Source organism: Rana temporaria, chromosome 1 (genome assembly GCF_905171775.1).
Source record: "Rana temporaria chromosome 1, aRanTem1.1, whole genome shotgun sequence".
NCBI classification, from domain to species: domain Eukaryota; kingdom Metazoa; phylum Chordata; class Amphibia; order Anura; family Ranidae; genus Rana; species Rana temporaria.
This window is the reverse complement of record NC_053489.1, coordinates 93,254,049-93,279,100: the sequence shown is the minus strand read 5'-3', so window position 1 is coordinate 93,279,100 and position 25,052 is coordinate 93,254,049. Positions and strand designations below refer to the sequence as shown.

General features: G+C 42.3%; 1 protein-coding gene across 2 annotated transcripts in view; it reads left to right on the top strand.

Moving 5' to 3' along the window:
* The window catches only part of IPO11 (importin 11), a 652,108-nt gene that overhangs the window by 172,172 nt on the left and 454,884 nt on the right, over positions 1-25,052 (top strand). For both annotated transcript variants that reach the window (XM_040340423.1, XM_040340415.1), the window contains one exon: positions 8,787-8,830. In XM_040340423.1, the coding sequence (XP_040196357.1) occupies positions 8,787-8,830 (44 nt within the window). The remainder of the gene's footprint in view (positions 1-8,786; positions 8,831-25,052) is intronic.

Below are 25,052 nucleotides of genomic sequence, written 5' to 3'. Positions count from 1 at the left end.
CTTTTTGCGGCCCGTTCCCTGGTGGGTCCCCTTTTTTTGTGTGCAAGGGGTTTGTCATATACTTTCCCCTCTTGGCCCATCTCTTCCCCCATGAGTTTTGACTCTGGTGCTCTCGGTTCTTCAGGAACCTTCCTTTTGGAAACATCAGAGAGATTTTCTCTTGACACTATCTCAGAAGGTGGCCCCTTTAGTGGCCTTTACCTCTGTTAGAGGGGTTTCTGAGTTGGCGGTCTTGTCTTGCAAGCCGCCATGCTTGATCCCCCATAAGGATTAGGTGATGGTGCGCCCGCGACCTTCCCTTCTTCCGAAGGAGGTTTCGGCCTTTCATACTTTAGGCGTGGTACGCGCTTTGCGGGTATACCAGCCTACTACGGCTCCATTTCGGAGCTTCTGACTCTCTTTTGTGTCGGTGTCTGGTCCACAAAAGGGCCTGGCGGTCTCGTCGACCACCATTTCTCGGTGGATCGGGCAGGCCGTCATACAGGCCTATGCTCCTAAGGGCGGGCCCCCCTTTCCGGTCACGGCTCTTTCGACCAGGGCAATTGGTGCTTCCTGGGTTTTTTTTTTTTTTTTTTTTTTTTCCCGACATCATGCGTCGGTCTCACAGGTGTGCGAGGCGGCGATTTGCTCGTCCGTTCACGCTTTTTCCAGAATTTACATGGTTGCTGTGAGTGCATCTTATGATGTTTTTTTCAGCCGCTAGTTTTTGCCGGCGGCTGTTTAAAGTTGCACCTCCTCCGTTGAGGAGCTCTGCTTGTTTTGGGGTGAAGTTAAAATTGTTTTTACTGATATATTTCCCACCCCTCGTTTTTTGACACTGCTTGGGGACGTCCCACTTGTCAAGATTTAAGGAGCTGTGTCCGTCCATGGACGATAAGAGAAAATAGGATTTTTTGTACTCACCGTAAAATCCTTTTCTCTGAAGTCCATGGACGGACACAGCTCCCACCCCTCCTTTTTAGGTTTGTACTGCTTGTTACGAACTGAGGCTGCAAGCTGCAGTGAGGAGGGTTATGTCTGGAGGGACCGCCCCCTGGGCGGGGCTGTTCAACTCTGTTAATGTAACATGTATTTAACTATTTAACATGTTTCTGCCTAGTCCTCTCCTGTAAACAGGGAACATAACCCACTTGTCAAGATTTAAGGAGCTGTGTCCGTCCATGGACTTCAGAGAAAAGGATTTTACGGTGAGTACAAAAAATCCTATTTTTGCCATCTGTATGCATACCCACCTGTAAAGGCAAGCTTATCCTTATAGAATTTTTGATCTTTTTTCAGGACCACATTTTTGTTGTATCTTACTAGGTGTTGTATCAGTTCCTGCTCTTTATTTTTGAATTCAGGAATTGATGCATACTGAGTGGCAGATCTACGTAGTGTCTCAATTTCAGTGTCCAACTCTATTAAATCTAGACTGTGTTTTTCTTTCAGCATCAGCATCATGTTGGCTGAACATTGGTTGAGATTTTGTTCCCATTTAGTTTTTAATTCATCTTCCGCTACATCAAAGGTGGGGAAAATCTGAACCCTCAAGCCTTGAGGATTCACATTTTCCTTTAACCAGTTGGTAACCGCCCTATAGCCAAAATACGGCTACAGAGCGGTTCCTGTACTCTAGGAGGGCGTCAATGTACGTCCTCCCAGAGACTGCGTTGTGCGCGCCCGAGCGGGCGCGCACACGCGATCGCCGGTGCTCGCCGGGTCTACGGGACCCGCAGCAACAGCACTCGCGGTAAGGAGCCAATGGAAGCGGCTCCTTACCACGTGATCGCGCCGTCCAATGACGGCGCGATCACTTGTAAACAAACCGGCGTCATGTAATGACGCCGGTTCCTCCCTCTCCTCTCTGTACCGTTCGGTACAGTGTGAGAGGAGAGGGAGGGGGGGGGGATCGGGCGGCAGCAGCAGCCGCCGCACTGTGGGCTGGATCTGTGACAATTGCAGTCACAGATCCAGCCATCCCTGCGCAATACTCTGCAGTAAAAAAAAAATAATGATGAGTGCAATACCCCACCCCATACTCTGCAATACCCCACCCCATACTCTGCAATACCCACCCTGGGGGGGTGGGTATTGCAGAGTATGGGGTGGGGTATTGCAGAGTATGGGGTGGGGTATTGCAGAGTATGGGGTGGGGTATTGCAGAGTATTGCACTCATCATTTTTTTTATTTTACTCTGCAATACCCACCCACCCATACTCTGCAATACCCACCCACCCATACTCTGCAATACCCACCCCCCCATACTCTGCAATCCCCCCCCCATACTCTGCAATACCCCCCCCCATACTCTGCAATACCCCCCCCCATACTCTGCAATACCCCCCCCCATACTCTGCAATACCCCCCCCATACTCTGCAATACCCCCCCCATACTCTGCAATACCCCCCCATACTCTGCAATACCCCCCCCCATACTCTGCAATACCCCCCCCCATAATCTGCAATACCCCCCCATACTCTGCAATACCCCCCCAATACTCCGCAATACCCTCAATACTCCAATACCTTGCAATACGTCGCCTATGGGGATTTTTAAGTAGCAACGTTTGGCGCAATTTCACGAGCGTGTGCAATTTTGAAGGGTGACATGTTGGGTATCTATTTACTCGGCGTAACTTCATCTTTCATATTATGCAAAAACATTGGGCTAACTTTACTGTTTTTTTTTTTTTTTAAGCACAAAACTGTTTTTTTTTTTAAAAACACGCGTTCAAAAAATTGCTGCGAAAATACCGTGCAAGATAAAAAGTTGCAACAACCGCCATTGTATTCTCTAGGGTCTTTGAAAAAAAAGCATATATAATGTTTTGGGTTTCTATGTAATTTTTTTAGCAAATAAATGATGATTTTTACATGTAGGAGAGAAATGTCAGAATTGGCCTGGGTGCTCCAGAACGCCTGATGGTGCTCCCTGCATGTTGGGCCTCTCTATGTGGCCACGCTGTGTAAAAGTCGCAAACATGTGGTATCGCTATACTCGGGAGGAATAGCAGAATGTGTTTTGGGGTGTAATTTGTAGTATGCATATGCTGTGTGTGAGAAATAACCTGCTAATATGACAGAAACTAGATTTTTTTTTTTTTTTTTACAGAATTTTCAGTCTTTTTTCTTTTATAGCGCAAAAAATAAAAACCGCAGAGGTGATCAAATACCACCAAAAGAAAGCTCTATTTGTGGGAAAAAAAGGACAAAAATTTCAGATGGGTACAATGTTGTATGACTGAGTAATTGTCATTCAAATTGTGAGAGCACCGAAAGCTGAAAATTGGTCTGGTGATTAAGGGGGTTTTCGTGCCCAGTGGTCAAGTGGTTAAGTAGCGATCGAAAAAGCGTATATGCCAGCCCAAATTTGATTTTTTCTCCATTAATCTTTTAAGTTTGGAGAAAAATACTTCAATCCCTACGTCTGTTTCTACCTGAGGAGTGCAAGAGTTTTGAATGGTGTCAAGAAATTGTTCCCAGATTTGGCCTGAGAATTGCGACATTCTGAAGATTGCCAAAAAATATCAGGGGCCACCCAAGAGACACCCAAGGGGGGAAGGGGGAGTCATATATATGTATCCCACCATACAAAGTAAGGGGGGATGCAATCTAGGGAGGGGCCTACCACAAGAATCCGGTATACCACGAGGGGGAACTCGGTGTGTGACGCCACCCCGGTCCCCGTCCACAAGTGGAAGAGTAATGGGGCTACGTCGCACCCAGAGTTCAAGCCCAGTGGTCAAAAAAGCTTTAAGCTTACAATTAGTGAAAGAACGATCTGTTCAGAGTATTGCGTCTAAGCAATAGTTAACATACAATTACACAAAGAAAATAATTAATAATAAAACATTTAATATAAACATATAAGTTATTTATTGTAAAGTCACCTAGTGCTGGAAACCTCCCAGAGGAGAGCGGGATTTTACGTCCCAAATTAATGTATATTTCAAAGAGTTTGTATGGTTGGTTTCCAACACTGACAGTACTCCACCAGTCCTTAGTGGTTAAAATATAAAGCGAAAAACGCACTGAGTAGGTAATGAAACCATGTCAGTAGTGTAGGACTTTTTGTGGTGTTTCGTGTCAAAGAGTAGGTGAGCTAATAATGTAACATAGAAACATATATAGAAAAGTATCAAAATTTAATATAAATACATGAAAACAAAAATAAATAAGAAATACAATGACAGAAATCATTGATTGCCCTGTTGTAGATAAGATATGACAATAGTTAGATGAGTAGAGGGCTGGTCGCCGACATGTTTCGCACTACGCGTCTTCTGGGCGCCGCACACATCTATGACATACTCTTATCTGATAATATGTAAACAAGAATAAATTAGTTACATATAATTTAAACAGGGTATATAGTGTACATTTCATGTGATTCATTAATCATAAAAATGAAAAACTTATATAAACAAATAGATGCTCACCAGTAACTGTGGGATGTCAAATAACGCCAGTGGATATATACGCGAAGCAGGACTAAGGGAAGTTGGAAAAATACACCGGGCACAAGCGTGTCCGGACAACAACTTCACCCCCTGTGGGAGTCAGATCCACAGGGTTCTGAGTAAGGCCGTACCCTTGATAGGTTGCAGTGTGACACAATTTGATAACAAGATCTACAAGGATAATAATAGTAATAGCTAGTATGGGTCATATATAATAGAACATATATATATATATATATATACATGCACGTATACAAGCGTCATATGGGAACTAATACCACAGTCATAAAGATATATAAAACTGTGGTATTACTGATGAAATATAATTTATCCATCAGTACATTTAAATAAAAAGAAAGGTTCCAAAAGAAAAAAGGGATAATTAATATATAATAATAAATATAGTTTAATTATGAAGTAGCATACCTATTATTGTGGTTAAGCAACGTTTAGGTTCCTATATGACCATAGTGATGGATGCAGAGAGGTTAAACCAAAGCCGAGGCTCCTGTAGTGCCTGGTGTGGCATGCAAATGAAAGTCACACACCTAAATTGATAATAGCACATATTACTGCACAGTTAATGCAGAGTAACAGAGATGTATTGTTATTCCCTATTTCCTGGTATAGGGTCTGGCGAGATCGGAGCGTTATGGCAGGACCACTAAATCTCTCAACCAATAAATAATGAATAGTTACAAATAGGTAACTTTAATAATGAGGCTAGTATCCTAATACAAGAGGAAGGCCCTTTTTTCCCCTATTATGGGGATTTTACTGCAAGTTTAACATACTATAGCAAAATTTCTTGCTGCACAAGATTAAACCTTTTCATGCATGGTGTTATGCATTACACCATCAAACTTACCTATGCTTACGTACTATACCAACTGTGGATGTCAATGTGCTGCCAGAGGATTAATCTTTACGCGGCAGTACTCTTTGGGAACCACCGGGTGGCGCTGTCTGAATGGCAGCCTTGGAGTAAGTGAGGCCGTTGATCTGACTGATATGGATGTCAGTTCATCCATATAGATTGCGGCGCATGCGCAGTACGGCCGTTTCCGGGCCGATCTGCGCATGCGCGGTAAGTCAGATCAAACGGATGTGATGTCAGGGGTCATTGGACCCTTCACGTCCGGGTCACCCCATGGATTTAAGCACCGGCGTGTGTGTTTCCCTCACACACGCCAGGAACCTGGTGATGGAAGTTTGCCATTAGAGAGGACGCTCAACCTGCATATTACAATAGGTATGATTGAATCAAGTACCTCCCTTCCTTCTGATACCTTTTCTTGCTCCCTATTCCCTGGTTCCTGTTATGTGGCATATATATGGCTTATTATATGTGGTGCCAGTTTGCAGACCAGGATCTCCTCCACCATATGATTATTTTTCTTTTTGAGTCACTGATATGACTTGGCCTTCCTCTTGTATTAGGATACTAGCCTCATTATTAAAGTTACCTATTTGTAACTATTCATTATTTATTGGTTGAGAGATTTAGTGGTCCTGCCATAACGCTCCGATCTCGCCAGACCCTATACCAGGAAATAGGGAATAACAATACATCTCTGTTACTCTGCATTAACTGTGCAGTAATATGTGCTATTATCAATTTAGGTGTGTGACTTTCATTTGCATGCCACACCAGGCACTACAGGAGCCTCGGCTTTGGTTTAACCTCTCTGCATCCATCACTATGGTCATATAGGAACCTAAACGTTGCTTAACCACAATAATAGGTATGCTACTTCATAATTAAACTATATTTATTATTATATATTAATTATCCCTTTTTTCTTTTGGAACCTTTCTTTTTATTTAAATGTACTGATGGATAAATTATATTTCATCAGTAATACCACAGTTTTATATATCTTTATGACTGTGGTATTAGTTCCCTTATGACGCTTGTATACGTGCATGTATATATATATATATATATGTTCTATTATATATGACCCATACTAGCTATTACTATTATTATCCTTGTAGATCTTGTTATCAAATTGTGTCACACTGCAACCTATCAAGGGTACGGCCTTACTCAGAACCCTGTGGATCTGACTCCCACAGGGGGTGAAGTTGTTGTCCGGACACGCTTGTGCCCGGTGTATTTTTCCAACTTCCCTTAGTCCTGCTTCGCGTATATATCCACTGGCGTTATTTGACATCCCACAGTTACTGGTGAGCATCTATTTGTTTATATAAGTTTTTCATTTTTATGATTAATGAATCACATGAAATGTACACTATATACCCTGTTTAAATTATATGTAACTAATTTATTCTTGTTTACATATTATCAGATAAGAGTATGTCATAGATGTGTGCGGCGCCCAGAAGACGCGTAGTGCGAAACATGTCGGCGACCAGCCCTCTACTCATCTAACTATTGTCATATCTTATCTACAACAGGGCAATCAATGATTTCTGTCATTGTATTTCTTATTTATTTTTGTTTTCATGTATTTATATTAAATTTTGATACTTTTCTATATATGTTTCTATGTTACATTATTAGCTCACCTACTCTTTGACACGAAACACCACAAAAAGTCCTACACTACTGACATGGTTTCATTACCTACTCAGTGCGTTTTTCGCTTTATATTTTAACCACTAAGGACTGGTGGAGTACTGTCAGTGTTGGAAACCAACCATACAAACTCTTTGAAATAAAAGTATTGAAGTATTGAACACACAAAGAAAGGGAGGTGCAAAAAGGCATGGCAAGCCAAGACATCAGCTGAAATCTATCTGGAATTAGAAACCAACCCTTCCCCTTGTCAGTACAAATTAATCACAGCTAATATCAGCTGGTTCAGTCTCAACCGATGGCCTATCAAAAGGTGTCTTGGTACCAAGGTGTCACACAAGAAACATCTCATGATGGGTAAAAGCAAAGAGCTCCCTCAAGACCTTCGCAACGTTATTGTTGCAAAACATACCGAAGGCATTGGTTATAGAAGGATTTCTAAACTTCTGAATGTTCCAGTGAGCTCTGTTGGGGCCATAATCCGTAAGTGAAAAGAACATAATTTCACCATAAATTGGCCACTACCAGGTGCTTTCTCACAAGATTGCTGATAGAGGGAAAATAATTATCAGAGGAGTCCCATAGCCAAGGCCCACTTTCGGAGAGCTCCAGAAAGACCTGGAATTAGCAGGTACAATTGTTTAACAAAAAAACAATAAGTAGCGCACTCAACCACCATGGCCTGTATACACGCTCACCACACAAGTCTCCATTGCTGAAGAAAAATAATGTTGTAGCTTGTTTAAAGTTTGCTGCACAAGTATTAGATAAGCATGTGAAATAGTGGAAGAATATAGTCTGGTAAGATGAGACCAAAATTTAACTCTTTGGATGCCATAATACACAACATGTTTGGAGGACAAATGGCACTGCAAATCACCTCAAATACACCCCCATACTAACAGTGAGGTTTGGAGGTGGGAACATCATGGTGTGAGGCTGTTTTTCAGCATACGGTACTTCAAAACTTCATATCATTGACATTTGTGATAACAATCTGCTGCCATCTACCAGCATGATGAAGATGAAATGAATGTGGACATTTCCGCAAGACAATGATCTCAAACACAAAGCCAAGGAAACTCAATTGGTTTCAAAGAAAGAAAATAAAGCCGCTAGAATGGCCCAGCCAATCACCTGACTGGAATCCAATAGAAAATCTATAGAAAGAACTAAAGATCAGAGTTCATAGAAGAGGCCCACGGAACCTTCCATATTTGAAGACTGTGTGGAAAAATGGGCCAAAATCGCACCCGGACAATGCATGCAACTAGTTTCTCTGTACAGGAGGCATCTTGAAGCTTTCATTACCAACAAAGGATTTTGTACAATGTATTAAATAAATTTCAGTTGGCATGTTCAATACTTTTTACTTGCGTCATTCCATTTTATTACACATAACTTCATTTCTGAACTTATATTTTTGGTTTCTTTGTATTAATGGCATAGGTTGTTACCGACATGTGGTGAAATTGTCAATAGCTGTAGAAATATATTCACTCAGAAAAATGGTGAAGCGTTCAATACTTATTTTGCCCGCTGTGTGTGTGTGTGTGTGTGTGTATATTTATATATATATATATATAGCTTAGCACACACATTGTAATCTATGCAATCCAAACAATTTGTATCCGGTCAGGCAGTCCCAAAATTCAATGGTTTCTGCACTCTGCCTGGATATACTCCTAGCAGGAATACCCTTTTTGGGTGGACTGACCCTTTACACTGCTGCATGAGCTGATAAACAAAAAGACACTTTTGCTGTGAATATGATTAATAGTGTGTTTTTTTTGTTTCGCAGCAGTGGAGGAGAGCGGCGGGGACTCTTGGAAATACAGTCTGAGGGTATGTTTTCTAAATTATTCAGCTTTGGCCTTTCTTTGAATTCTCAAAATAGGTATCATTGTCACTCATGCGTTTAAACAGGAAAATGTTACAGTTACATGGTTATGGTCCTTAGGGTCTATTCTTTAGAATGTCATCTCTCTTAATTCTCATCTGTTCTCCAATAAAGTGACCTTTTCACAATACTTTCTTTAAAATTTTACATGGATTTTTCATTTTTGTGATATATATATATAATTTTTTTTATTTACTTTTCTGTACATGTTTTTATTTCCTTCTTTCTCTCTTTTTCCCTCTTTCTCTCTAAAGCTCAGTAAGGCTGACTGACACATAAACCTAACTGCAACTACTGCTTTATGCAGCTCAATCAGTATTATGTTTCATAGAATTCTGACAGTAAATTTAGGGTTATGTAATTTTCAAAGAGTCAGTGTTTTAGGTGGAAGGATTTGAACTCCATAAAGAACCAGTTCAGACTCAAATGTGGTTACACATAGCTTGACCATTACTAAGAAAACCAGGGTATGGTTTAAAAGAATGCATACTCACACTATCATAGGATGTAGCAATATATCTTTTTACTAAATTTGCCCTTTGATTATACCAGTTTCTGCCCAGCCTATAGTCAAATGATGGCTGGGTGGGACATTTGTTATTCTGGGTGGACGTCATATGACTGCCTCCCGGTACATGCCTTTAGAGCACTTCATGGGCCGGGCCGTGCCGCGGTGCAAATTGTTACTGGCTAAAGAGAGATGGCTGTACTTTTAAGTTCTTTCTAGGGCTGATCGGCTGCAGCAGTCATTCACCAGATTTGATTGGGCTGTGTATGGGTAGACTCCTGTTTTCAATCAACTATTGTGAATTTTGCTGAAATGCAGTATTGAACATTATTGACTGAAACTAATATTTTCATCTTTATCAACATAATAGAGGACTTTAGTGCCATTTAGCACTGCTTTTGCATGGGTTGTATTTGTTAATTGCATGTAGCAAATCTTTGGCAAGTTATTTCTATTTACTGTATTTATCGGGGTATAGCGCGCACCCCTAAAGTTGCCCCCATTCCTGTAGAAAAAAAGAGTTTTTTGTACTTACAGTTTTGGTGTCTTGCGCGGCGTCCATCGGCGAATCCGGCGTCCGTCTGCGGCTTCAGGTGTCCTCTTCGTCGGGTCCGGCGTCCTTGCGTCCTCCCCGCGCTGAGTTTTGAATACTGCGCCAGCATATACCGAGCGCAGTACACTCGGGCAGGCTCGGCAACTGTCGCGCTCACGTCCAGGACGTGACCACGTTAGAAGCCGAGACTGGCCGACTATACCCGAGTGTACTGCGCTCGGTATATGTCAGCGCAGTATTCAAAACTTGGCGCGGGAAAGCGGGTATCGGCGTATATCGCGCACCCACGATTTTGCCCTGATTTTCAGGGCAAAAAAGTGCGCGATATACGCCGATAAATACGGTAAGTGCTCTCCCCCACCTGTAATACAAATGGATTAAAACTTTACATTTTTATGTTTGCAAACACCATTTTTTTTGTGGTTCTGGTGTTCCTCCTCGTAGGAAGCTCTAGTCCCCTTGACTCCTAGGATATTATCGCCACAAATCCCAGGAGTTTTTGGGCTTTTTTTTTTTTAACCACTTCCCATCCCAACGATAGTAATATGATGGCCGCAATGTGGCTCTGCCATCCTGGGCGGCCGTCATATGACGTCCTTGGGAGCCACGTCACTCGGAAGTCAATGCGCCTGCCCGGCAGCCGCGATGTCCATCGGGCACCCACGATTGCTTGTCACAGAGCAGGAATGTGGATCTGTGTGTGTAAACACACAGATCCACGTCCTGTCAGGGGAGAGGAGACCGGTCGTGTGTTCCTTGTATATAGGAACACTGATCGGTCATCTCCCCCAGTCAGTCCCCTCCCTCCACAGTTAGAATCACTCCCCAGGGAACACAGTTAACCCCGTGATTGCTCCCTAATGTTAACCCCTTCCCTACCAGTGACATTTATACAGTAATCAGTACATATTTACGATCAATTCACCCAAAATAGTGTCAAAAGTGTCCGATCTGTACGCCGCAATATCGCAGTCCTGACAAAAATCGCTGATCGCCGACATTACTAGTAAAACAAAAAATAATAATAAAAATGCCATAAATCTGCCCCCTATTTTGTAGGTGCTATAACTTTTGAGCAAACCAATCAATATACGCTTATTGCGATTTTTATTTAATTTTTTGCCAAAAATATGTAGAAGAGTACATATTGGCCTAAACTGAGGAAGATTTTTTTTTAAATTGGGATATTTATTTATATTTATTATAGCAAAAATTTAAAAATATTGTGTTTTTTTTTCTAAATTTTTGCCTTTTTTTGTTTATAGCGCAAAAATTAAAAACTGCAGAGGTGATCAAATACCACCATCATTTGGGTACAATGTTGCAAGGCCGCACAATTGTCATTGGAAATATTACAGCACTGAAAGCTGAACATTGGCCTGGGCAGGAAGGGGGTGAAAATCTCCTGTATTGAAGTGGTTAAATCGTGAAATTAGGAGGGCTGGGAGAGGGCAGAGATAGGTGGAGGGGGACACTGTGTCCTTAGTGTGCATTCGCTTCCTGCCCTTTGTGTAAAATATACTATAGCAACAGCAGTGAACTGCTTTAGCAACATGTACACAAAGGGCTGGAAGTGCTATGCTTAGTGAGCAGGAGCAATGTGTCCTTGGCTTGCATTTGCAATATTTAACATTGAATGCAGGGCAGAGAAACAGACAGAATACCCAGAATAGAGCAGCGCTGGCCTCGCTTGCCCACCTTTAAAATGGCCACATTCAGAGCAAGGGGGAATGCTAGAACAGCCTAAATTTTAAATATGTTTTACCTGAAGTTCCTCTGTAAAGTTCAAACTTGAGTACCTAATTTCTTAACTACTTTAGTGGTTTCTAATATAGTGGTTACTATTTGGATGTGCCCATGCTTTGAATCAGATCATCAATACCTGTCTTTAGTGGTTGCTGTCCTTGGTCCTGAACACAGAGAACCTTGTTTCACAAGCAAGTTTTATTGAGCTTTTATTGTGTTTTCTTTATCCTGCTTGTAAAAAATGAATGCAATGAATTGCAAATCATCAGTGCTAACTATTTAGTAACAGGCAAGCCTAATCAATTTTATATTTCAATATTTTTATTGGAAAAGAAAAAAAGTCTGTTAGAAACAGACGTATCATTGGAACAAAGCCAATCAGGCTGTCGACAGTAAGGCCTCGTACACACGACAGAGAAACTCGACGTGCTTGGCACGTCGAGTTCCTCGTCTCATTTTGGGATGAAGCCGCCGAAGAGCTCGGCGGGCCGCCTTCTCCTATAGAACAACGCGGCCAACGAGAAAATAGAGAACATGTTCTCTATTTTCTCGTCGAGCTCCTCGGCGGCTCCATCGAGCCAAAACTGTACAGACGACAGAGATTCTCGGCAGAATCCGGGTTTTGACCGAGTTTCTCGGCGAATTCTGCCGAGAATCTCTGTCGTGTGTACGAGGCCTAATACAAAAGCATTAAAGGTATGACCACAAAAGATAACTGTCATCCAACATTACATGGAAGAAGCGAGTTTTAGGCAAACAAATTATAATCTCAGGTTAACCTCCAAGGGTTGAATGTACTATCCATCATCATAAAAAAACAAGACAAAGCAATCATCGTCAAAAAAGAAGAAACAAAACATAATCCTGAGTAGTAATGAAACTGAACAATTGCTTCTCATCGGAAATCAGGAATACAACTATGTATGATGGAGAGCAGGAACAAGGGCATGGTATAGGGAAAAGGGGAAGGTGGAAGGAAAGTAATGGGTAAAGGAGCCACGGAGAAAGCCACGGACAAATCCCCGCATCTCAGGGAGAAATCCCTGAGATGCGAGACCCCCATAAGCAACCAAATGTACGGTACACATAGATACCAGAAAAGGAGGGAAATAACGAGAAAAAAGAACTGTTTGTTTAACCACTTAAGGACCGCCTCCTGCACATATACGTCGGCAGAATAGCACGGCTGGGCACAAGCACGTACCTGTACGTCCTCTTTAAGTGCCCAGCTGTAGGTCGTGGGCACGCGCCCCGGTTCGAAACTCTGTGGCCGCGAGACCCGTGGACCCGATCGCCGCCGGAGTCCTGCGATCGGTCACAGGAGCTGAAGTAGGGGGAAAGGTGTGTGTAAACACACCTTCCCCGGTCTTCACGGTGGCGCTGTCATTGATCGTCTGTTCCCTGATATAGGGAAAGGCGATCAATGAAGTCACACGTCCAGCCCCACCCCTACAGTTAGTAACACATATGAGGTCACACTTAACCCCCTCAGCGCCCCCTAGTGGTTAACTCCCAAACTGCAATTGTCATTTTCACAGTAAACAATGCATTGTTATAGCATTTTTTGCTGTGAAAAGGACAATGGTCCCAAAAATGTGTTAAAATTGTCCGATGTCTCCATAATGCCGCAGTCACGAAAAAAATCGCTGATCACCGCCATTAGTAGTAAAATAAAATTATTAATAAAAATGCAATATTTTGTAAATGCTATAAATTTTGCGCAAACCAATCGATTACCAAAAATATGTACAAGAATACGTATCGGCCTAAACTGAGAAAAAAAATTATATATTTTTTGGGGGTATTTATTATAGCAAAAAGTAAAAAATATTGATATTTTTTCAAAATTGTCACTCTTTTTGTTTATAGCGCAAAAAATAAAAACTGCAGAGGTGATCAAATACCACCAAAAGAGCCACATCGCATGCAATTGTCAGTTAAATCGGCTGTCATGGATATGCAATAAAGTCTGGCAGCTTACCTGTTTTCCATGTGTTTATTAGAGGCCTGACCCTCCTTCTGACTGTCTTTTATCACCTTCCTCCTTGTATTGCTCCACCCTAGGCCATCCCAGGAAGCCTATATTAACCACTGCACTGCTAGTCTGCTTTGCTGTTCAACCGTGTTGTTGGCTTTAGTTCCTGTCTGCAGTGTGCTACGATTATTTTCCTGTGTACCATTTTTGGCTCGTCCCTGACTTCTCCTGTTTGCCTGTGATCCTGACCTTTTGCCTGCCTCTCGGTTACCCTTGTCTGCCTGTTGCCCTGACCTCGGCTTACCCATCACTACCGCTTGTCCTGCTTGTTGCTTCCCCTCTCTCTCTGCGGAGCGTGACCTAGGGGATCCCAGGGGTCGCGACCTGGATCCAGCTGCAGCGAAGGCCATCCTCACAACTAGAGGCTCTGGTGAACACAAAGCTGGTTCTTAGACTACGCGCCCTGGGCGATCTTGGGTTCACGCTTCCTCTCTAATCACAGCAGTCGACCATAGGGTTCACTACTTTGTGGTGCATCCCTGACCCCAACGGGATGCACTTGTCACCTGGCCACAGGTGACCTGACAGCGGCGCAGTGCCGAATCGCAAAAACTGGCCAGGTTCTTAACCTGCGTAATGGTCCGGGTCTTAAAGCGGTTGTATACCCGCATATGAACAGCTGTGATTGGCTGGAGCGACGATGTCGTCACTCCCGCGCATGCGCGCGGGAGACTTCAATTCGGCAAGGTCCGGCGGCTGCCGGTCGTTTAGCCGAGGATCCCCCCTGCGCAGCAGCGCATTGCAAGGGGAATATCTCCTAAACCGTAGAGGTTTAGGAGATATTCTCTATACCTACAGGTAAGCCTTATTATAGGCTTACCTGTAGGTAAAAGTTTAAAAAAAGGGTATACAACCGCTTTAAGTGGTTAAGGTCAGTAACAGGAATTAATTGGATCTGTAAGCAAGGCAGCTAGACTGCTAGCATTTCAGTTAGCTGTTTGCCATGGCAGCCCTTGCTCTTGTGACAGGCATACTTTGAGTAACAATATGAGAAAGTCTGTACTCCATGTATGCGCCTTTCCTAGTTATAATATACCATTAGAAGACATTAAACATTTTTAAGATTCCATTTCTGTGGAATGTTAAAGAGGAGATACAGACTTCAAACCCAAATAAAAAAAAATCCTTGTAATTCTTACTAAGCACTTAGGTATTGTCATACATGTTCATTTAATGTTTGCGTGCAAAAGCTGCAGTTTATTCTCCCTGCATACATTTTGGTGGCAGCCATTAAAATCTTGAGCATCTGAAGCTGGCACCAACTCAATTCCAGGATTTTGTGCAGCTAGCATGCACTTCCTGGTCTTGCTCCTGTGCAGTAATGATGCTCAGCGCACATTGTTGATAACAGGCTACCTAAAGACTCCTGGGATCCATGATGTAGATATGCCAGAAGTCAACAGGATAGCTTAATTAGGTCACTCGCCTTGGCCGCTGCAACTGGATGTGCCACACACAAAAAAGGTACTTTCGGAGAATAGTAAATCATTTTAATATCCTATTCTTAAAAATAAATGTGGTTGGCCCTTAGGATAAGCATACATTTAAAAGTGAGTGAAGAACTACTGTATTTGCCGGCGTATAAGACGACTGGGCGTATAAGACGACCCCCTAATCTTTCAGCTAAAATGTTGGTTTTGGGATATACTCACCTTATAAGACGACCCCCTTCCTACTAGTCATGCCTCACCTCACTGTGCCATTATATGCCTCACTATATGCCTCACTGTGCAATTACATGCCAGACTGTGCCACCATTACATGCCAGACTGTGCCACAATTTTCCTCACTGTGCCACCATTACATGCCAGACTTTGCCACTATTACATGCCAGACTGTGCCACCATTGCATGCCTCACTGTGCCACTATTGCATGCCTCACTGTGCCACCATTGCATGCCTCACTGTGCCACATTATTACATGCCTCACTGTGCCTCCATTACATGCCTCACTGTGCCTCCATTACATGCCTCACTGTGCACCATTACATGTCTCACTGTGTCACTGCATACACCTCACTGTGCCATTGCATGTCTCGACGATCCCTTACCTTATCCCTGACATGCAGAATCTGTCAGACCGCGGCCGTCCATTTTTCAAAAGCCGCGCCGCCTCCTTGTGCTGTTCCATGATAGGCAGAACACTAAGCTTCCCAGGAGACACTGTGTTCAGTGTTCCGCCTATCACGGATGCCCTCTCGTCCGAGGACGAGATGGCATCCGTGATAGGCGGAACACTGAACAGAGGCTCTGCTGGGAAGCTGAGTGTTCCACCTATCACGGAACAGCATGAGGAGGCGGCGCGGCTTTTGAAAAATGGACGGCCGCGGTCTGCATGTTAGGTTACCGGCATATAAGACGACCCCCGACTTTTAAGAAGAATTTCAGGGGTTAAAAAGTTGTCTTATACACCGGAAAATACGGTGCTATAAATAATATTAGCTGAAAACAGTGGTACCTGCCAGAAAGTACATTTGAAGAGTGGTTATTTTTATAGACTGCAAACACCCCCTCAGATTCAAGTAGATATTCCTATGCTATGCAAGATTTACCCTTTTCAGATTTAATAAAGATAACACTGTGTTGTATAACTTCAGGGGACATTGTAATCTGTAGCATCTTAATATCTTAAAATAGATTTATGGAATTATTAGAACAAGTGGAACACAATCTGTATAACCACTAGAAAATGGTTTCAACATTTTCTGTAACATTTTCTTATGAAACTCATGTACCTGCCCTGATGCAAAGGTGTTTGCAAACTAATTCACTCCCATACCATCAGAGATGCAGGCTTTTGGATTGAGCACAGATATCAAACCAGAAGGTCCCTTTCCTCTTTAGTCCAGACGTAGCGGCACTGATATTTACCAAATGAATGTCAGATTTCAATTTGTCTAACCACAGAACATTTTTCCACTTTGCAATAGACCATTTTATATGAGCGTTGGCCCAGAGAAGATGGCAATGGTCCTGGATCATGTTCATATACTGCTTTTTCTTTGCATGATAGAGCCATATCTTACATTTTTGGTTGGCACGGCGAACTGTGTTCAGACAGTGATTTTTAGAAGTATCCCTGAGCCCATACAGTAATGTCCATCACAGAATTATGCCAGTTTGTAATGCAGTGCCATCTGAGGGCCTGAAGATCATGGGCATCCAGTATTGTGTTTTGGCCTTGTCCCTTGCACACATATTTCTCCAGATTCTCTGATTCTTTTGATGATTTCATGTACCGTAGATTATGATATATTTAAAGTCATTGCAAAACACATTACGAAATGGGGGAACAAGTGGGTCATATGTTGGCGATGATAGCACGTAATCAGGAAGGACCAACTAGCATAGCTGCTATAAAAAGATGAAAAGGGAGCAGTGATGTTTGACACAGAGAATATTCAAAGGATATTTGTAGATTTCTACTCACGATTGTATAAATCTGAAATATCAAATATAGGGGGAAAAATGTATTCATTTTTGGGCAGTCTAGATTTACCGACACTGCCTTTAATAGAAAGGTAATCTTTGGATACCCCAATAACTTTAATGAAGCTGGAGGAAGCGGTGAGGCAAATTCAAAGTAATAAAGCACCAGGGATGGATGGACTCCCGGTGGAGATATATAAATTATATATACATTTCTCCATATATAAATTATATGGAAACATTTTGTTGCCAGAACTTCTGGAGGTATTAAATGAAGCTTATTCCACACAGGAACTTAAACCTGGCAAGGACCCATTAGAACCAGATTCATATCGCCCAATTTCTCTTCTTACATCAGATATTAAGATACTAGCTAGAGTCCTGGCTAATAGGTTAGCTAGACATATTGATACCTTGATACACGTAGATCAAACAGGGGTTATCCCTTCTAGGACAGCAGCAAAAAATATCCGTAGGCTCTTTTTAAATATACAATTACCATTGGACAGCGGGAGAACTGGCGCCATTCTTTCATTAGATGCTAGAAAGGCATTTCATATGATAGAGTGGGAGTACCTATGGAGAGTATTGACTGCCTTTGGGATAGTTCCAGGCTTTTTGGCCTGGTTAAAAATACTATATAAAGAGCCAATAGCTAGGTTAAAGCAGTGGCGTCTCCAGCTTTCATATTTAGGGGGGGCACATGGGGGGACAGGGACAAAAGTAGGGGGGCCAACTATAAAATGCAATTATATATATATATATATATATATATATATATATATATATATATATATATATATATATATATATATATATCTATCTATCCTGGGGCCCTTTACTACAATCCCACTATGGGCCCTTTCACATGTTCTGCAGTGAGCTCCCTTCCTACTATACTGGGGTCCCCCAGGCTGGCAGAAAACAAGAGATATATGTCACCAGCACAACAAGAAAACATAAGGGTCCAAAGCAGTGGAAGAACTATCAGGGTTGCAAAGGTTGTCTTGCCACCGGGCCCTGGTGTTCTGCCACAGTGGGGATCCCTAGCTGTCCTGTCCCTGCTATTTACAGAGCTGGTCTGGCGTCTGTCTCCTTGGCAGCGGCGGCAGTCTATTAGGACCTAGTGCTGGTAACATTATGGGTGCATGCAGGGGAAGGCTGGCACTATTGGTTATAGAGAGCTGAGCCCCCAGCTGGTCACCTAGCAGCAGTAATGCTGTATAACCTTCTCTGTTGACATGCTGATCGGGATGTGATCCAGGTGATGCTCCCAGTCAGATCTAATAAACACATTATTTATTAGCATCAAGAGTACAACCACATAAATATAATCAACCGTATGATCAGCAGCCATGTGGGCTCTATGCCTGTAAAGTGTGGGCTTTGATCAATAAAATCACTGATATTTATGACTAGGATTTGACTAAGAGCATCACCTGGATTGCACCCCGATCAGCATGTCAGAGAAGGGTCCACTGCTGCTAAGCAACCTGCAGGGAGCTCAACTGTCTACAACCAATAGAGATGGGCTCGGGTGTGTTTGAAATCCCACATGCCCGATCACGCCAGGAGGCCGACACTCCACAGTGCTAATCAATGTATGGGCTGCCTAAGAGCTAAGACCAGCCATAGACCGTTTAAATCTCAGCTGGTTCAGCATAAACTGGCTGAGATTTGAACCATTAATGAGCAGATTCTCTTATAATTATCACTAGTGGTTGCTGTATAGTCACTAGTGATAATCACTGTTTGTCGGGAGAATAGAATTGCTGGGCAGGAGGGATATTCCCCTGTCACCACTGTCTGTTGATGGGGGAATCATGCAAGTTTCTTTCCTGCAATCTGTGGATGCAGGAAAGAAATTTGCACCGTATATTATCTGCCTAACTGAAAGTGAAAGTAAATTGTGAATGTTTTGAAAGAACAGGAGAGGGGGAGGGAGACAGATCGGGGGGGACAGAAGGGATGGAGATAATGTAGTTCAGTGATTACAGTGTACTGCAGTCTGCAGTGCACACACTTAAACACGGCCCAGGCTAGAATATCTGGTTGTGTGAGCGCTCGCATTATGCAGTGTCGGCGAGCACAGGGAGGGGGAGGAATCCCCCGCAGAGCTGACTGGGGGCGCTCTCCCTCTCAGGGAGCAAAATACAAAAATTCCAAAAAAAAAAAAAAAAATTTTTTTTTGGGGGGGCACATGGTGGGGCACAGCATGATGTTGGGGTCAGGGCCCCCTCTGCCCCCCCCCTAGGGACGCCTCTGGGTTAAAGATCAATGGAACCATGTCACCAGTTCTCTCGCTGTCACGGGGGACAAGACAGGGCTGTCCTCTATCCCCTCTTTTGTTTGCACTAGCAGTGGAACCATTGGCCGCTGCAGTCAGACAGTCTAAGGGGATTGTGGGGTTTAGACGTGCTGGAAAATAGGATAAAATAGCTTTATATGCAGACAATGCTCTCATCTTCCTGAATAACCCTACAAAATCCTTAGAGGAACTTATGACCCTTGTACTTACATTTGGATGGATTTCTGGGTTTTGCATCAACTGGGAGAAATCAGTGTTGATGCCGTTACATAATGATATTTCCCTGACAGACTGTGCAAAACAAAGATTAGCAGATTAGCCACAAAATCATGTACTTAGGAATTGAGGTAACACGAAAAGTGGGGGACTATATAGACTTGAATCTTAGACCACTATTACATAAATTTAAAGAAAAAAGTCGGAGCTGATGCAAACTCCCATTAACTGTGATTGAAAGGTCCAATCTCATAAAAATGATTTGGATTGGTTTTTGGATGGTTTTTCATAATTGTCCAATGTGGATAGCAATGTTTTGGTTTCGTAGGATAGATTCTCTCTTTCGTGAACTTGTTTGGAGGAAAAAACATTCTCGGATAAAACTAACAACTCTAATGCTAGCTAAAGATGAAGGGGGTCTAGCCATTCCACAGCCAAATAATTATTTTTTAGCAGCACAGATACAACAGTTTTTTGGCTGGACAGAGATTGTGGAAGAAGATCCCATACGGAGATTACTTTTACCTTTGGGTAATGGGTATACATTGCTGTCCACATTGGAGGCTAAAATTATGCAAAAAGATGTTGTTACAGGTAAGTTATTTGCTTATGTGTGGCAGGAAATGAAGGATACTACAAATATTACAGGTTATGCCTCTTATACTACAAACTGAAATAATGTAAATTTTGCAGAATTGCAGAAATTGGAGGGATTTGAGCTTGGCAGACTCAAGGTATTAGATATATTGAGCAACTGTTTTGGAATGGTAATATAAAATCATTTTTTCAGTCGTCTGAGGAGTTTGGGATTCCAAGACAGAGGTTCTTTCAGTTTCTGCAACTTGGACACGCTGTACAGGAATTCAATTTAAATGATTCCAAAATAATATTATTGCTTAAAGGGGAGGGAAAAAAATGGGGCTTAATATTCAAAATTTATGAGATACTGAATAGTAAGTTTAATAAATAAAGTAGTGGTTCCGGCAAGGATACAATGGGAACGAGACCTTGGCCCACTGTCAGATGCACAGTGATGGCAGGCTCTCTCAAAAAATCTTAGAGGTCTCACTCTCCACAACCCAAAAATTAACACAACTGTTTATTTTACTTGCTTACTTTTGTTTATTATACCCCGGAAAAATTATTTAAGTGGAAACATAGGGAATCTCCCCTATGTCCTCAGTTTAGAGGAGCCCCAGCCAATCTTATATACATGCTTTGGAGCAAAGATATTGGGAAGGTATAATTCAAAATATTAATACACTAGGTATAAAATTAATATTAGATCCAAGAATATGTTTGTTAAATATAGTAAATCAACCTAATATATCAACTAACATTTATAGTGCAATAGCGAGATGCCTGTTTTTGGCACGTAAGTTGATAGCGCAGAAATGGATCTTCATATATCCCCCGAAGGTGGAGGAATGGAGAACACAACTAAGGGAAACTTTAGTAAAGGAGAAATATATTTACCTACATAGAAACAATCAAGGGAAATTGAAGCTATTTGGAAAGATTGGTTGGAGGTTTGGGACCTTGAGCATTGAGCATTGAACGACCTTGCTAAATGAGGATGTGGAGAGGTGGGAGAGAGAAATGTAAAAATATTAAGTATCAAATAAAGAAGAGCGAGAGTGAAGAGAATTATTTTTATTATTACTTTAGGGATGTTTTTTTTGGTGGGGGCTTAATGGATGATGTAATATGTGTATGCCTACTGTATCTGGATCTGGATGTAGAATGCTCTAATTTGCATATGATGTTGAAAACAATAAAAAAAAAAAAGTAATTTGCAATTATACATTGAGGAACATTATTCTGAAATTGTTTACCACATTTTTAGACACAGCTTTTCACAGATTGGTGAACCTCTGCCCATCTTGTGAGACACTCTGAATCACTACGATGCTCTTCTTATACCCAGTGATGTTACTGATGTGTTGCTAATTAGTTTAAAAATGTTCTTCCAGCTCTTCCTTGTTAGTACCACTTACTTTGCCAGCATTTTGTTACCCTATCCTAACTCTTTTGAGACATGTTGTCATCGATTTCAGAATTACCTTATTTTTGTTCTTAAAATAGTAAATTTTCTCAGTTTAAACATGTGATACTCTGTACTACAGATGTGTTTTGCAGCGTTCTAAGGGTCATACACACAGGCACACAGGAGGGACACAAAGAGCAAGAGCCACACCTCTACTCCTCCTCGACAGAGGTGATTGAGAGCAGCTCTATGTCCCTCTCGTGGTCCCTGTATGTTCACTGCTTGGAGCGAGCGGCAGGGAAATATATAGAACGTGGAGTGTGTGAAACCAAGCTTTCTTAACCTCCCTGGCGGTATGATTATGTCTGGAATTTTGTATAAAAAGCGGTACAATTTTTTGCATGGAAATTTGACTTCTACAAAGAAGACTCTAGTAGACATCCCAGATGTGATAAATTTGAAACACAAAATCATGAATTATAATCTAATAAATAATATAATTTTATTCAATAATGTAATAAAAAATAATGAAATTTGTCAAACAAAGAAAATTCAATAAACATCCTGAGTGTGATACATTTTGAAGCATGGAACTGGACAAAGTCTGATGTCACAATCAGGACAATGGAACCTTGTTCCTTTTTGGACTTTCTTTCCATTGCCATCTCTCTTTGAACAGCAAACCACACACATCCTGGTAGGTGCTCCCTTTTTTGCAGTTGCCATTATGTAGTTCATAAAGTGACGACCAGTCAGGCGTTCTGGGTTGACAACGTCAATAGCACGTTGTCCGGGTTTGTTCACAGCTACTGATGGCGTCTGGTGGTTGACAAAAATCTGCTCAGCCACCTTCCAGATAAAGTCAGAATGATCAAGAGGCATGTCACTCTTTGCTCTGTACAGAATATATGCATTCCAAAGGCATTGTTCCTGAAGATGCCTGAAAAACTTCTTATAATATCTTTTTTTGCTGTTTGGACATAGCCGGGTAAAATGTCATTGCCTGATTGGCTCTGTCGACACCTCCCATTGTGTTATTATAGTCGATCACGACTATAGCACATCTTTCCCACCTTTTGTGTGGACCATGGCAGTGGAGGTATTGTGCACAGTACTCATGAGACACACGTCCTTATTTTCACGCCATCGCATTGCCATCATCTTACCCTTCTGAAAGGCAACCATTTCTCCGGTTTTGAGGTTTTTTCTTGGCAAACATAGATGGCATGTCACGTCGCTTAGGCCTAATGGTACCATACGCATCAGTCTTGTTTTGTAGCAAAACCTCATACAGTTCCGGAGACGTGTAGAAATTGTCCGTGGTCACACAATATCCTTGGTTCAGCAAAGGCGTCAGCAGTGTAAGGACAGATGTGGCCATCCCATAGCCGCTGTACCTGGGGTTAAACTTTGTGTCTTTACTGGTGTAAATTACTGAATTCCAGATGTATCCGGTGGATGACTCGCAGAGCATGTAGAATTTGATGCCAAACCGCACTCTTTTGGATGCAATAAACTGTATCCAGCTGAGGCGTCCCTAGTAGGTCATCAAACTTTCATCCACGCTGACGTCCCTTTCTGGCACGTAGTTCCACTGGAAATTGTTCACAATAATTTGGCATACCTCCCAGATTTTTTTTAGTTTGGGCGCAGGAAGTGGAAATACTTCATGATAAGAGAAAACCGGTATTCTGATATCACGGTGCCAAAAACCGTAGTGGCCCGTAACTTATTGGTGGTCCAGTACCATTTCTGGAGCGGTTTCCCCACCACCCCCTGAAGAATGATGAGTCCCAGAAACTGACAGATGTTTTTTTTAGTAACCGTTTCCCACTTTCTGCTTTTATAAAACCTGGCATGCTGCGTAGCGGATTGCTGATCATGGTAGCGATTGGTCTCTGACAATTTTTTCAATTACCTTCTCAGTGAGGAATAATTGCAGGTATGCCAGAGGGTTGTCACGCTCAACATCTGCCTTCATCCCAGGTGATCCAGTGAACGGGAATCTAGGGGGCGCTACCTGGTCTGTACCACAGCCTATAGGGCACCAAGTGCGCACATCGCTGAGGTCCGGTGCAGGATCATCGCCGTTGTCACTTGCCAGATCAGTGTCAGCCGACAAATCTCTCCACGACGCTCACTATCGCTCAGTTCTGCGAGCAACTCCATGTCGCTGTCACTCAACTGGTCCAAAATCGCCTTTGTAGTAAAGTGGTGCTTTTTTGATGCCATGTTCTAAATATTTTATGGACACAAATGACAGTGAAATGGCAGGCAAGGGGCACTGTACAGTGATCAGAGATGATACAGTGTAGTCCTCTCAGATTACAATGTATCACCTCCTTTTTATGTAGGTGTCACTTTTTGAATTTTGAATTACCCGCTCCCATGCACCACTGCTGCTTGCAGGGAAAGGAACCAGGAAGTCAGATGACGGTCGGCGCTCTCACCGGTTATCTCGCCGGCGATCACAGCAGGAGGACATCATCGCTGGATCGCCAGGCGAAGGTAAGGGGACTCCGCTGCAGGCTCTGCAATGTTACCCCGAGTGTGACTCGGGGTTACCGCCCCTAGCAGAAAAAAATCAACCCAAAGTCACACTCGGGAATACCGCCATGGAGGTTAAGAGAGGTCCGGAAATTTTTTGTTCAGCTCCACAGGCCTCTCCTTTATATGTAAATTACCCTGTGTCTATTAGTGGCACAGGGTGACCGAGAAAATAATTGGACCACTACTTAATGGTTTGGATTAATTCTCTGAATAAGAACAATAAAGCTTCCCTTCTGGAGCGGATGGAAAGAGGATTTTTTTTTCTTGTACAGTTAAATGGGCAGAGGGAATATGGTAGCACTCCTACAGACTCTGGGGACTGAAGGTTCCATATTAATATTTGGGGCCTCTATGACTCGACTCAAACAAACAATGACTGTAGATGTTAATGTATTCAGCTCAAACCACTGGGGTCGCCTGCCATAACATGTGTTATTCTGTTAAGTATGCCTTCTAAGTCTGCCTTCTCCCATTGTTAATTGTTCTGCCTGTCTGCTCATCTATGTGCTTATACCTATAATAATGTTTATTGTATTCCAATGTAGCAGCCGAACAGTCCTGTTACTGATAGTCTACTACTATTGTCTGTTTATTAATGTGTTATGTGGTTTCTGCTAAGCATGTCTGTCCCATGGTTAATTGTTAATAGAGTCACCTATTGTCTGATTAATCACATCATTTGTCGGGGTGGGCACTGAGTTGCCTAAGCTGGTTTAAGTGACTAATTAATTAGCTCAAGTTATTTAAATCATTGTCATTTCTTAGTTGCTAGTGGGAAAGTAGTATACTGTTTGTGTTGGTATTTCCTTAGTTATGTTATTTGTTTTTCTGTATA